Source organism: Vipera ursinii (assembly GCF_947247035.1).
Source record: "Vipera ursinii genome assembly, chromosome: 16".
In the NCBI taxonomy this organism is placed as follows: domain Eukaryota; kingdom Metazoa; phylum Chordata; class Lepidosauria; order Squamata; family Viperidae; genus Vipera; species Vipera ursinii.
In genome coordinates, this window is record NC_139529.1 from 8,725,072 (window position 1) to 8,737,445 (window position 12,374).

A 12,374-nucleotide genomic window follows, 5' to 3' on the forward strand; every position below is an offset into this window, starting at 1 on the left:
TCCACCGGAAAAGAGGAATGAGTCAGCTCCTGGAAGACGCTGCTTTGGGCTCAGACCAGGAAGGATGATAGATGTTGCGTTGTGATAAAGCAACGCTGTAAGTTTCTTCTGCCTTTTTTGCGGTTCCTTCTTACCAGCTGTGGCTTTTGGTTTCCCACCTCTGCTGTCACACGGTTGCCGAACTAATCCTCCTTCAAAGTTTGGTCTGTGGAACGACAGACATCCTTCCAAAACCGAAGAGAACGTTTGTAGCTCAAGGTTGTCCTTGCTGCTCTTTGAGTTTGGAGATCTATCGCTTTGCACTTTGGTGGAAGACAAAGGAATCTGGCTGAGATGCCCGTCAACTGTTTTAAGCAACGAGAAGATTTTATTCCGTCCTGTTTCCATAGGGAAATTGCTTCTGGCTTTCAGACTCAAAACAGGAACAAAAATGAAAGGTTTTAGGTTGAAAGCTGAATCATTGTGTAGTTATAGAAAGGTCTTTTTCTCTGTCTCATTGAAAAAAGGGGTTGCCGACCAGAAATGAACTCAGCAAACCTTTAACTCCCAAAGAAGCTAACCCAGGTTAAGCCTGTTTCAGCCCACTCTGGGAAGTAATAATTAAGTTTAATTTACCGGAGAAGTGTGTTGTACAAACTCGGTAACATTGTTGAGGCTTTTCAGGGCTGGTTCCAATAATCTGGGTGACAGATAAGAGATTGGAAAAGCTCGCAAACATTCTGGTTTTTCGTTCTCACTTTAGGATTATCTGGATTTTATGCAGCTCAGATCAAGTTTGATTGTATTGTTTCCTCTTTAGCTGTTTATTATTTTTTCTCATTTTTCTCTCTTAGCCTGCTTTTGTTTTTCCTTTGGGGATATTGTTTTGTAGGCAGGATAATCTATAAATCTGATCTCTGTGGCTGGTTAGCGATAAAGGAAATGAATGGAGAACCTTAAGACTATTTTCAGACAGTTTGATGGTTAATCCGTATATTTTAATTTGGGTTTCATTATGCAGAGTGTTAAACATTTGTTTTGTTTTATTTATGCATAAAAAGGTGCAGAGCTCTCTGGAGTACCAGCTGCCCTTGTCGTGGCCTGCCTTTGATTCATGGTCTGTGGAGAACCCCGTGTTTATATTTTGGCTACTATCGTACCAAGGTAGGATGCACAACTGACTGGCCCATGGTTTAGTAACTAGGATTTGTTGCCCTGAGGAGGGGCCTCCAAACTCAGCAACTTTTAGCTGTGTGGAATTCAAGTTCCAGAATTCCCCAGCCAGATGGGTGATTCTGGGAGTGGAAGTCCATCAAACAGATGGGGAAGATCACAGAAGGTGATCACATGACCCAGGATGATGCCAACCTCTTAAATACATTCCAAGTACCAAAATTCCGATTATGTGACTGCAGGGATGCCGCAACAATCATAAGCGTGAGGACTTTTTTTCAGCACTGTCGTAACTTTGAATGAATGGTCGTAAGTCGAGGACTACCTGAAGAGGGACTTAGCCAGGATTGGTCACCCCGTAGTTTGGAGTTATTCATGATTTGTTACTTTTTTTTAATCTAGGAAAATATGGCCAAGGCAATTCAAGCTCGGCGGCTGGAAGGCGTGGACCAGAATATCTGGTAAGCAGCTTGTAATTCGCTTCTTCGGGAGAGCGATGGCTTGGTTCATGGATTAAGCCAGCGTCTTGTAAAGGATGGCTAAGGCGGGACTTGAACTCACGATGTCTGGCTTTCTAGCCTGGTGCCTTAATCATTAGCACAAACCTATCTCAATTTTTTAAAATGATTTTTATCTTCTTAGGGTGGAATTTTCTCGACTAGCTGCTTCTCACAAGGCTGTGAATTTGGGTCAAGGTTTTCCTAATTTTTCCCCACCGGATTTTGTCAAGAAAGCCTACATGGAAGCGATCAGTGGAGAAAACACCATGTTGCACCAATACACGCAGGCCTTTGTACGTGGAACATCCATTTTCCGGGACAAAGTGTAGTGCCAAAATGGGTGAACTTTGCTTTTTGTTAACCGTCTGGAACCAATTTGGGCATTGTGATTATTTATTTACAAACTTTAAGCTGCAGTTTACAAACATCCAGTGAATCACCAACAGATAGTCCTCAACGTACGAGTGTGTGAAGTTACAACAGACTTCTGCAAGGCTACATATGACCCAGATTTGAAATTCCAGCTGGTCAGAAGCCAGCTGGAACGGCTGCAAACTGTGTTCACAAGACCCTGGGATACTGCAAAAGTTATAAATAATGCCAGTTGCCAAGCTGAATTCTGGTCACAGGGGAAATGCTGCAACGGTTGTAAGTGCGAGGACCAGCCATAAGTCCCCTTTTTCAGTGCTGTTGTAACTTCAAACAGCTGGTTATAAGTCAAGGACTGCCTGTATGTCTGGTTCAAAAGACCACGCAGCTCCCTGGGTGTCTGTATGCCCAGAAGCTTGATTGTCTCCAGATCCAGCCAATTGAGCTGATTCAACCCTGGTTCAAAACTTGATCATGGCTAAGTTCACCGTCGTGCAAAACCCACTCATAAGTCTCCCAGCCTTAAGAGACTTTCAGTCCCGACAGGAAAAGGACCCTGGATTATTTTGATCTTATTTTCCCCCAGGGACATCCGCGATTGGTGGAGATCCTGGCTCGCTTCTTTGGGAAGCTGCTCCAGCGAGACCTGGACCCTCTGAAGAACGTGATGGTGTCAGTGGGGGCGTACGAAGCTCTCTTCTGCTGCTTCCAGGCCCTGGTGGATGAGGGGGACGAGGTGATTAACGGGGTACCAGTCCTCCTTCAGCGAAGTGGGGGTCCAGGGTTTTTGTGACGGTGGGCAGGGAGCAGCGGAGTCAGCTTGCCTGTTGAAGGAGGCATCTCAGCTCCCGTTACTGGGGTCCGCTGGGTCAAGTCGGCAATTACTTCTCCCATGCTGGCCCCTTTTTAAGGGTGTATGGACTTCAGCTCCCAGAATTCCCTTGCCAGGGATTAAGACGCCGGTCCTTGAATCACTTAAATGCCAAATTCCATTTTGGTTTTCTCTAGGTGATTATAATTGAGCCGTACTTCGACTGCTACGAACCCATGACCAAAATGGCAGGCGGGAAGCCCGTCTTTGTCCCCCTCCATCTGGTGAGTGAGCGCCCACTGATGGGTCCCCTAAATAAGGAAGGGAAGGGCACACTTCAAGTTTAATGCATTGGGGATCAGTGGGCAAAGAGATGCCGCCGAGGGAACAGTCAGATAAGAGAGGGCATAGCCCAGAGCTGCCTAATGGGTGGAGAAAGAGGATCAGAAGAGACCATTCCTAGTTTTTCAGGCTGTAAAGGAGATTGAGAAATATTTGTACTTTCAGACTTGCAAGTTTCTGCTAATGTAGCTTTACAACACAGTAGAATTAACTCATCTGGTTGTGATTTTTACCTGGTTTCCCCCGCAAGGCGTCTATCAACCTTGCAAATATATCCTTTGTGTTGGAGTCTCAGACTGTGCATTCTCCAAGGCTTCCTCTGGGCTTTACTTTTCTTAGCAACAAAATGCCCCCCCTTTCTTTCTGTTGCTGCTGTTGTTTTAATTTGATTTAAAGGATCTATATTAAATTAATGGATCTGAAGGGCACCAGGCTGGAGATCATCCACCAAGGTCCTTTTTCTCTCCTCCAGAAAGTTGCCAAAAGTGGAAAGCTGGCATCCAGCCGGGACTGGCAATTCGATCCAGCCGAGTTGGAGGCGGCGTTCACCAAACGAACAAAAGTCCTGGTTTTGAATTCTCCCAACAACCCTTTGGGGAAGGTAATGAAGCATTCTCCCTTTGCAAGGTGCCCATTGGGGATATTTAAATCATTGAATCCTCGGGCTGGAAGGGACCTCGGAGGTCTTCTAGTCTAACCCCCTGCTCAAGCAGGAGACCTTCTACCATTTCGGACAAGCGGCTGTCCAGTCTCTTCTTGAAAACCTCCCGTGTTGGAGCACCCACAACTTCTGGAGTCTTTACCTGTTCACTTTTTATCAAATGGAGAAGCTGGAAGCTGAGCGCCTGGGCCAGGTCTGGCCTACCTCCTAGGGTTGTTGTGATAGTTGCATTTCAGAGGGGACCAACTTCCTGTCTCTTTGTGCCCTGCAGGTTTTCAGCAGAGCTGAGATGGCACACTTGGCAGACCTGTGTGTGAGACATGACGTGGTCTGTTTGAGCGACGAAGTCTACGAGTGGCTGGTTTATGACGAAAATGAGCACGTGCGGATTGGTAAGGTCCAGCTGAGTCGGTCCTTTTCCCACAAATATTCCCAATTCTTTACAATTAGGCTTGAATTATGACCATCCAAAGTTACAATGACCTGGATCCTAAATTCTGATGGCCGCCTTCCCTCTCTCCGTTCACACGATCCTATTTTGGGTGCTCAGCCACAGGCCTTCCTTTAGGATCACTTGCAGCATCCCTGCAGCCACGTGATCAATCAGCTTGGTGCTTGGTCATCAACTCATATTTACGACGGTCACAGCGTCCAAGAGGGGGTGGGGGTTTTCTGACAAGCCAAGTCAAGGGGGAAGCCAGATCCACTTAGCAGCCGTGTGACTAAATTTGCAGCTGTGGCAAGAAATGTCGTAAAATGGGAGCAAACTTCACTTAAGAAATGTCCCACTTAGCAACAGAAATTTTGAGCTCAATTGTGGTTGTATGTCCAGGACCACTTGTACCTTGTTTAGCAATGGAAATTAGGGTTGTGGTCGTAAGTCGAGGAGTGCCTCCAATGTAGATTCTTGCAATGACCCGCTGATTCTACAGCGAGCCCCCCTGGAAAGGTTCTGGGGAGTCCAGTGTCCCGCGATATGGAAAGAGGATGGGCAGAGCCGGCGGGAGAGGGCGGCAGGCTCAGACAAAGTGAGCAGATGGGTGCCTCACTTTCCTCCTCCTCTCTGTTTTACAGCCAGTTTGCCAGGAATGTGGGAGCGGACTGTGACCATTGGCAGCGCTGGCAAAACCTACAGTGCCACAGGATGGAAGGTGAGGGATCCGGTGTGGCGGCAGTTGCCAGGCGTCTGGATTCTGATCACGCGACCCTGATCACTGCAGTGGTCCTAAGTGTGAAAAACAGTCATAAGTCAATGCTTTAGTGCCGTTGTGACTTCGAACAGTCACTAAACAAATGATTGTAAGTCGAGGACTATCTGAACACATTCTCTCTCCGCCCCCCCAGGCCTGCTCATCAACATTTCCTCTTTTTTTTTGCAAATGGCAGAACTAGCTGCCGACTGAGGAATATCATAGCCAAGGATGTTCCTCTCAAGATCTGAAGAAGAAATATCAAACAAGGGAAATAATTATACATCCTCTTTCCTGCCGGCAGGTTGGCTGGGCCATCGGGCCTGACCGCCTCTTGAAACACCTAAGAACTGTTCACCAAAATACGATCTATCATTGTGCCACAGCAGCTCAGGTAAGCGGACAGGGCCACACGAAGTGTGGCATTCACACAGCTGGGTTTGCCTGGCTGTCAATCAGCCCATTTACAGGGTTTGCACGGTGGGCTAAAAGCCTCAGCTAAACAAGCCGTCCAGATTCTCCCAATGTGACGGTTCCTTGGGAAGCCAGGAGCCGTAACCAATAATAGATCCTAGATAATTAGTAACTGACATGGAGTTCTATAGAAATCCTAAAGGTTGGTTGATCCTAATCAACCCTCTGTCATTTATTGACCCCCGGATATTTATCAACCCCTTGGACTGTCCCATCGACCCTTGAGAATCACTATTGACCCCTCGAGGGATCCCTGCTCTAAGATCATCTGGGCAAAGTTTTCTTGATCATCTTTCTAACCGTCTGCCGGAGAGATTAGGAAGTCGCCCTCCGTTTTTTATGTATTACATATTATCTATAACCTATTGTCTATTGTCTATATTGTCTATTGTCTGTCATCTGTCAATTATCTGCCTGTCATCTATTATCCAGGGAGAAGAGGCCAAAGTCCTGCCCTTCTAGTATTTTGCAAACCTCCATCCTCTTTCCCAAGCTCTGACAGGCCCCGCTTCCCATGGCTTGTTCGATAAATTGCACCGCTGGGTTCACACACACACCCCGAGGCTGGCTTGCCGCCCCATCGTCCTCTCTTTCGCCCTTTGCTTCAGCAGGAGGCCGTGGCCCATGGGTTTGAGCAAGAGTTGGCGCGCCTCGGCAAGCCCGACAGCTATTTTGTGCAGCTGCCCAAAGAGCTTCAGCGGAAGCGGGATCTCCTGGTGGAGAGCCTGGCCGCGGTGGGCATGAAGCCGATTGTCCCAGAGGGCACCTACTTCCTGATTGCCGACCTCTCAACCTTTAGTAAGCCACCTCAAGTGTCCCTGCAGGGCTGTGCGGAGGGTTGTGTGTAAAGACCTGCAAAGACCCAGCGGAGGTTGCCAATGGTCCTCACGTCATTTGTGTCCTCTTGCAGAAATTGATTTGCCACCTTCGGAAGAACCCTACGACTTCCATTTTGCAAAATGGATGATTAAGAACAAGGTGAGTGGAGAATGGTGGGGCTCTCTGAGCACCGAGGACCCCTCATTTCAACCCTGAGGCTCACACACTTTTCCTTTACTGGGGCTCTAAAGTTTCACTATGAAGGCTCTGTTTTTTGTTATAATCCAAGAAGGTGAACAAAATACAGAATAACAGAGTTGGAAGGTACCATGGAGGTCATCTAGTCCAACCTCCTGCTCAAGCAGGAGCCCCGATGCCGTTCCAGACAAATGGCTGTCCAGTCTCTTCTTAAAAGCGATGGAGATGTATTTTGCCTTTCATCCTGATTTTTCGTGTCTTCCTCTGCAGCGTCTGGCTTCCATTCCTGTCTCTGCTTTCTACAGCGTCCCACAGAAGAAAAATTTTGACCGTTTTCTGCGTTTCTGCTTTGCAAAGGTGAAGTCTCCATTCTCTTTTCCTTTCCTTTTTCATCCATTTACTTCCTTTCCTTCCCTCTTCCCCTTCCCCTTCTCTTATCCTCTCTTCTTTCATGTTTATCTTTTCACTTTGTAAAAATAATTATTCAATAAAAATTATATTTTATTAAAAAAAAGCTCATCCTTTTTTCATTCAATCTTTTAGGAGGACTCGACCTTGAAAGCTGCTGGGGACATCTTGAAGGAATGGAGCCAGCAAAACCAGTGACGTGTCAGCCGTAGGGAGAGAAGCAGAGGCAAGATTTGGGGCGCTGCCACCTGCCCCGGTGGGGGGGGGAACTGACCTCCTGGGCTGTTTGCAAAGCAAGCCCTCCCTGCAAGTCTCCAGAAACTGATTTTCTTTCCTCCTCTTTCTCTGCAGGGTCACTGAGGCTCCTGGCCGATCTTCCCGAGGTCTCAGCAAGATGATGGGGGCTGCCACTCAGCCCAGTGCTGATGCCGTTGTGTGTCAAAGAATATTTGGACCCCCGGAGATGCCGAAGACCTCCCAGGGGTTCCTACCTCTCAGGATGTCAACTTTTAATTAAAGTTGCACTTCTTGCTGTCTGTCTGCAAAGCGTGTAAATTCCTAGGGCTGGATAAGACGGTAAAACTCATGCACAGAGCAACAGTTTGGGACCTTGGGATCCCCTCTGATTCCCACAATCAATGGGTGTGGTTGTCCGCCAGACTGTCATAGGTAGGATTGCTTGGTTGCATCAGTGAAAGAGGCTATGTGCTCACCTGTCATGGTTAAACGAACAGCTTTGCAAGGGTTTCGTGATGCTCAAACCAGCCCATTGAACCAAGGGCGTTTCAACACCACAGAAGCGCGCGCACACACACACACACACACACACACACACACAGAGGACATGTTTTTTTAGTCTGAGGTTGCGATATGCTGCCCGAATAACTCTGAAATGTTATTTAGCCTTGGGCCAATGACTTTGCTGGACAAAACACAGAGCAAGAGAACCATTAGGTGTTTTTTTTAAAGTTTTGCTTTTATCGATTGAAAAGGAACATTTCCCCCCCAAAAAAACTATCTAAAAGGAGTTAAAAGAAAGCAAAACCACATGGATAAAAAAACCACATGAAAAATGGCTTATAAAAGGGGGGGGGGGAGGGAAGAAGAAATAGAAGGGAAAGAAGAACGAAGAAAAGGAAAGGTAGAGACAGAAAGAGGGAAAACAAAAGGGAAAGAAGGAATAAAGGAGAAAAGAAAGGGGAAAGGGGAAAGGAAAGAGCGAAAGCAAGAAAAACGTAAAGAGGAAAAGGAAAAAGGGAAAGAGGAATTAAAAGGAAAAGGCCAATCTCGCTAATGCAACCGGATGGTCCCCTCTACATTTTCATCGGTCTGTAGCTCCTTCCCTCCCCACCCAATCGGCGGCCGCCTCCGGAAGTTGCCGGCGCGGGATTGGCTGGCTGCGACATGGCGGAGCGCGGCGGGGCGAAGCGCGTGCGGGAGGTGCGCGTGGGGCGCGGATCGGGATCGGGGGGGGGCGCGGGGGGGGGCAGCCCCCGTTGCAGCGGCGGGGCGTCCTCTGGGGCGCCCTGCGGGTGAGGCAGCCGCTTTCCTGGGCTGCTGCCCTGTGCATCTGGCGCAGGTAGCCTGCTCCCGGCCATGGAGGCTCCAGGCGGTGCTGGGCGAAGATATTCGTGCCTTTGCAAAAAAAAAAAAAAGAGGATTTATTTTTGCAACACTTTACCGGTTCCGATGGGGAGGCTGGGTGGCCATCTGCCTGCTGGGGAGGATGAAAAGTCTTTGGCACGGGTTGCATCCTGGAGCTCCTCCGTATGTATCCGCGTGTGGTTGTAGCGCTCCGCCTCTGCGTGTTTTGTCTCCCGAACTGACAATGTCTCTGCGCTGTTTTCCCAGGGAAGAGGAGAAAAGATGGATTGGCGTAAATGGAAAAAAGAAAGTAAGAACTGAGTTTTAATAAGATATTATTATTTTTTTTAAAAAAAGAGCTGCTGGGTGTCAGTTGTGTCCATAGAGAAATCCTGATTGCTGGTTAGAAGGATGCAAGATGCTTTTTAATTCTCCCTAAAAATATCCATCGCTTTGTATAGGGAAGGGTGACCCTTGTCACTCTTTGCAAATTCCTCAGGGGAGAGAACTTGAAAATCAAACATTTGCTTTCACCTCCTAGAAAAAGAAGAGAAGAAGAAATGGAAAGAGATAAAGCTGCTGAAGAAGTTGGAGAAGGAGAGAGCCCGAGCACTGGTGGAGAAAGAGAGAGAAGCGGCGAAGCCGAAGGAGGACAAAGGTGGCTGCCAAAATACGGGAAACCTACTTTGGGTCTCAGACTAGCCTTGGGGAATGAGAAAGGTTGGGTTCGCACAACTTGCGCCAAGAGCGAACGAGTGTATTCTCACTGCATGGTGAACTGAGGGTTAATTCTCATTAGATTTTTCTTTTGGGAGCTTGCCAGTTCTTGCCAGCTTATGGATCGGCACCCCCAAACCCAGAAACTGAGTTAATACAGTAATCTTAGATTAGATAGAGGAGCCAGTTTGCTGCAGTGATGATGGTGCTGACCTAGAAACCAGGAGACGGTGAGTTCTAGTCCCGCCTTAGCCATAAAAGCCGGCTGGGTGATTTTGAGCCAGTCCCTCTTCTCGGCCCAGCCCACCTTATAGGGTTATTGTTGTGCCAAAAAATAGAAGGAGAAAGGAGTATTAAGCATCTTCAGAAGAAAGAGAAGGAGGGAGAGAGGGAGGGAAGGAAGGAATATTTTTGGAAGGGGGAATCGCACTCCTAACTTCCCCCCTCCCCCCTTCTTTCCTAGGGCGGCACCACACAGTCAGCGTGGCTGTGCCTGGCTCAATTCTAAGCAATGCGCAGTCACCTGAATTGCGGACGTATCTGGCCGGACAGATTGCCCGTGCCTGCGTCGTCTTCTGCGTGGATGAAATTGTAGTCTTTGACGAACAAGGAGAAAATTCCAGGTAAGGGGAGGGGGGGTGTCAGTCTCATTCCGGTCGGTCCTTTTTTTGTGCCACAACGTCCTCTTCAGGGTACCGATCGGGCCCACCTGAGTAAGGAGGACTGGGGACTTGAGTCTCAGTTCTGTTGAGTGCACCAGCCTTGGCCAACAGGGATAAGAGAGCAGAATGGCTTACAACCATAGTTTAGTGATGGTTTGAAGTTACAACAGCTCTGGGAAAAATGACTGATGACTGTTTTTCACATGACCCTAGCAGCATCCCCGTGGTCCCCTGATCAAAATCCAGATGCTTGGCAACTGGCATCTCAGGATGGTTGCAGTGCCCCGGGGTCACGTGATCACCCTTTGCGAGCTTTTCCAAATGGGAAGAATAATTTTACTGTGTCAGTTGGTGCTTACGGGTGGCCAGCAGGTTATGGCAGCCACGTTGTGAGAGTGCCCGAAGCACATCCCTATGAAGGTTGGGTCCCCGGACAGAGTTGCAAAAAGCCAGGCTCTGCATTGGTACGATGCCTTTTCCTCCCAAGCGAGTTTGGGCTGCAAATTGGCATTTTTGCTTGGAGGCGCCCGGTGACTTTTGCTGCTTGTCTTTCAGGAGCATCGAAGGCGAGTTCGAGGGGATCAAGGTCAAAGGGCAGGACTGCGTCCAGCTGGCCCGGATCCTTCAGTACCTGGAGTGTCCCCAGTAAGTCGCCCAAGCAAAGACTGTCCCGCTCAAAAGGGGCCAAAGCAAGTCACAATTATGTAGCTTTTAGCTTGCTTGTCTGCCTGCCTGCCTTGCCATCATCATCTATTTATATCCCACATTTATGATTATTTTTATAAGTAACTCCAGGTAGCAAACAGAACTCCTGCTCCTTCCTCCCCCTATTTTCCTTACTACAACCACCTTGCAAAGTGGGCTGGGCTGAGAGCCGGCTTTCATGGTTAAGGAGGGACTAGAGGTCATTTTTTGAAATGTAAATTTATCTGCGTTTATTACAGCCTTTGAGTAAGAACTCCTGTTTCTCTTTCCTGCCGCCTTTCTCCTCGGCTGCGGATGCTGAATGTTCCTCTTTTAGGGAGGCAGGAAAGCATAGCTCAGCCACCATTGTCTAAGAAGAGCGGCTTTTCTTTCTTCAACAGGTACCTGAGGAAGTCCTTTTTCCCCAAGCACCAGGACCTGCAGTTTGCTGGTAAGTCCTGGAGTCCTCTTTCCTCCGTCACTGTGACTACTGCAGCCATTCACTTAACAGTTGGGGCAAGAAAGGTCGTAAAATGGGGCAAATTCATTTAACAAATGTCTCACTTAAGATCAGAAATGTGGGGCTTAATTGTGGTTGTAAGCCAAGGACTGGTTGTGTGAGAAATGGCCTCTACGGGGGCTGCATTTAGTAGAAACTTCTTCTTTTTTAAAATATCTTTCTGGCCATCCATGGATCTTTTCAGGCCTCTTGAACCCCCTGGACAGTCCCCACCATGTCCGAATGGACGAAGAGTCTGAATATCGGGAAGGCGTGGTCCTGGCCCGGCCCACCAGGCCTGGCCGAGGGTCCTTTGTCAACTGTGGGATGCGGAAGGTAATTCATGGCGGTCAAGCTGGGTTGGCCTAAGGGAGTCCTTGCGGTTCTGTCCACCTCTGCCCTCCCTCGAGGGGAAGGTGGACCGTTTGGTGGCAGGGCAGCTGCTCAGCCAACGGCTGGCCGAGTGGGAGGAGCTTATGGGCTGCAACTGGATGATTGGACAGATGGATAGACGGATGACAAGGTTGGATGGAGGGAGGGAGATGACATGGATAAATGGAGATAGATGATCGGGTCACAGATGGGGAGACAGACATGGATGGATGGACGGACAGACCAGTCGGTTTGACTGCTGTGCCCAGGCTAAGTGATGCTCCATGTTGGTGTCGTTTTCCTACAGGAGGTCCAGATAGACAAGCAATTGGAAGCTGGTCTTCGCGTCACGGTGCGTCTAGATGAAAAGCAGAACCCAGGTATCCTTTGACAGGCTTTGACTTAGAAACTCAGGTCAGAGCTGGTCTCTCCCGGGACGGTGCCCAGTAACCGAGAACCAGCACAAGCAGGTTTAAGAAGCGGCCACAACATCAGTCAGGAGGCCTATTCTTAGCAACGTAAAGTTTGCACTCAGTTGTATTCGTAAGGTGAGGCCTGCCTTTAAGAGCCGATTCAGTTCTGCCAGTTGACTCCTTTCTCTTTCAGAGAGCAAAACGCAGAAGGGTGTTGTTGTATCGTCACAAAGTCCCCGCACCGTTTCTGGCCTTTACTGGGGCTACAGCATCCGATTAGCTTCCTGTCTGAGTAAGTCTGATGTTATCACTTTTTCTCTCTCCGTGTAATTTACGCAGAGCTGGAAACAGGAGAGAAGGAACCGAGTGCCAAGGGGTGACCTTTAGAGGAAGCAGAATGCTTTTAGGGAAGATCTCTGAGAACCGCAGGGAGAAAACACAATACGTGTTTCTTATTTTCCTATTTCTTCGTTCCTCCTTCGTGTTGAGTCCATGGACCTCACAGCCAAGATGAGCTTC

At 48.4% G+C, this 12,374-nt stretch overlaps 3 protein-coding genes across 8 annotated transcripts in view; 2 read left to right on the plus strand and 1 right to left on the minus strand.

Moving 5' to 3' along the window:
* Positions 1-4: 4 nt before the first annotated feature.
* Positions 5-7,449, plus strand: KYAT1 (kynurenine aminotransferase 1). 5 transcript variants are annotated; one of them, XM_083375315.1, is made up of 15 exons: positions 5-97; positions 1,041-1,143; positions 1,555-1,613; positions 1,795-1,945; positions 2,608-2,757; positions 3,030-3,116; positions 3,647-3,775; positions 4,107-4,227; positions 4,910-4,986; positions 5,330-5,419; positions 6,108-6,297; positions 6,410-6,477; positions 6,787-6,873; positions 7,060-7,150; positions 7,276-7,449. In XM_083375315.1, the coding sequence occupies exons 1-14, from the start codon at positions 72-74 to the stop codon at positions 7,120-7,122; spliced, it is 1,401 nt and encodes a 466-aa protein (XP_083231441.1). In that variant the 5' UTR covers positions 5-71; the 3' UTR covers positions 7,123-7,150; positions 7,276-7,449. The 5 variants fall into 5 exon arrangements, with proteins under 5 accessions (XP_083231441.1, XP_083231442.1, XP_083231439.1 ...); XM_083375316.1 differs by having other exon boundaries at positions 6,111-6,297; XM_083375313.1 differs by lacking the exons at positions 7,060-7,150; positions 7,276-7,449 and having other exon boundaries at positions 6,787-7,024.
* TBC1D13 (TBC1 domain family member 13) overlaps positions 4,887-12,374 on the minus strand; it is a 23,489-nt gene continuing 16,001 nt past the window's right edge. Inside the window, exons 13-14 of the mRNA XM_083375322.1 lie at positions 8,606-8,763; positions 4,887-5,060 (exon numbers count right to left, since the gene is read on the minus strand). The gene's annotated coding sequence lies outside the window, so the exon portion shown is untranslated. The remainder of the gene's footprint in view (positions 5,061-8,605; positions 8,764-12,374) is intronic.
* LOC310647798 (putative methyltransferase C9orf114) overlaps positions 7,971-12,374 on the plus strand; it is a gene marked incomplete at its 5' end in the record, with an annotated part of 5,761 nt that continues 1,357 nt past the window's right edge. Inside the window, 9 exons of one of the 2 annotated variants that reach the window (XM_083375320.1) lie at positions 7,971-8,364; positions 8,776-8,818; positions 9,050-9,166; positions 9,689-9,848; positions 10,443-10,532; positions 10,973-11,022; positions 11,276-11,406; positions 11,750-11,822; positions 12,049-12,147. In XM_083375320.1, the coding sequence (XP_083231446.1) occupies positions 8,329-8,364; positions 8,776-8,818; positions 9,050-9,166; positions 9,689-9,848; positions 10,443-10,532; positions 10,973-11,022; positions 11,276-11,406; positions 11,750-11,822; positions 12,049-12,147 (799 nt within the window). Of the gene's footprint in view, positions 8,365-8,520; positions 8,692-8,775; positions 8,819-9,049; positions 9,167-9,688; positions 9,849-10,442; positions 10,533-10,972; positions 11,023-11,275; positions 11,407-11,749; positions 11,823-12,048; positions 12,148-12,374 lie in introns of those variants that run through there. The other variant, XM_083375319.1, reaches the window with a different exon arrangement.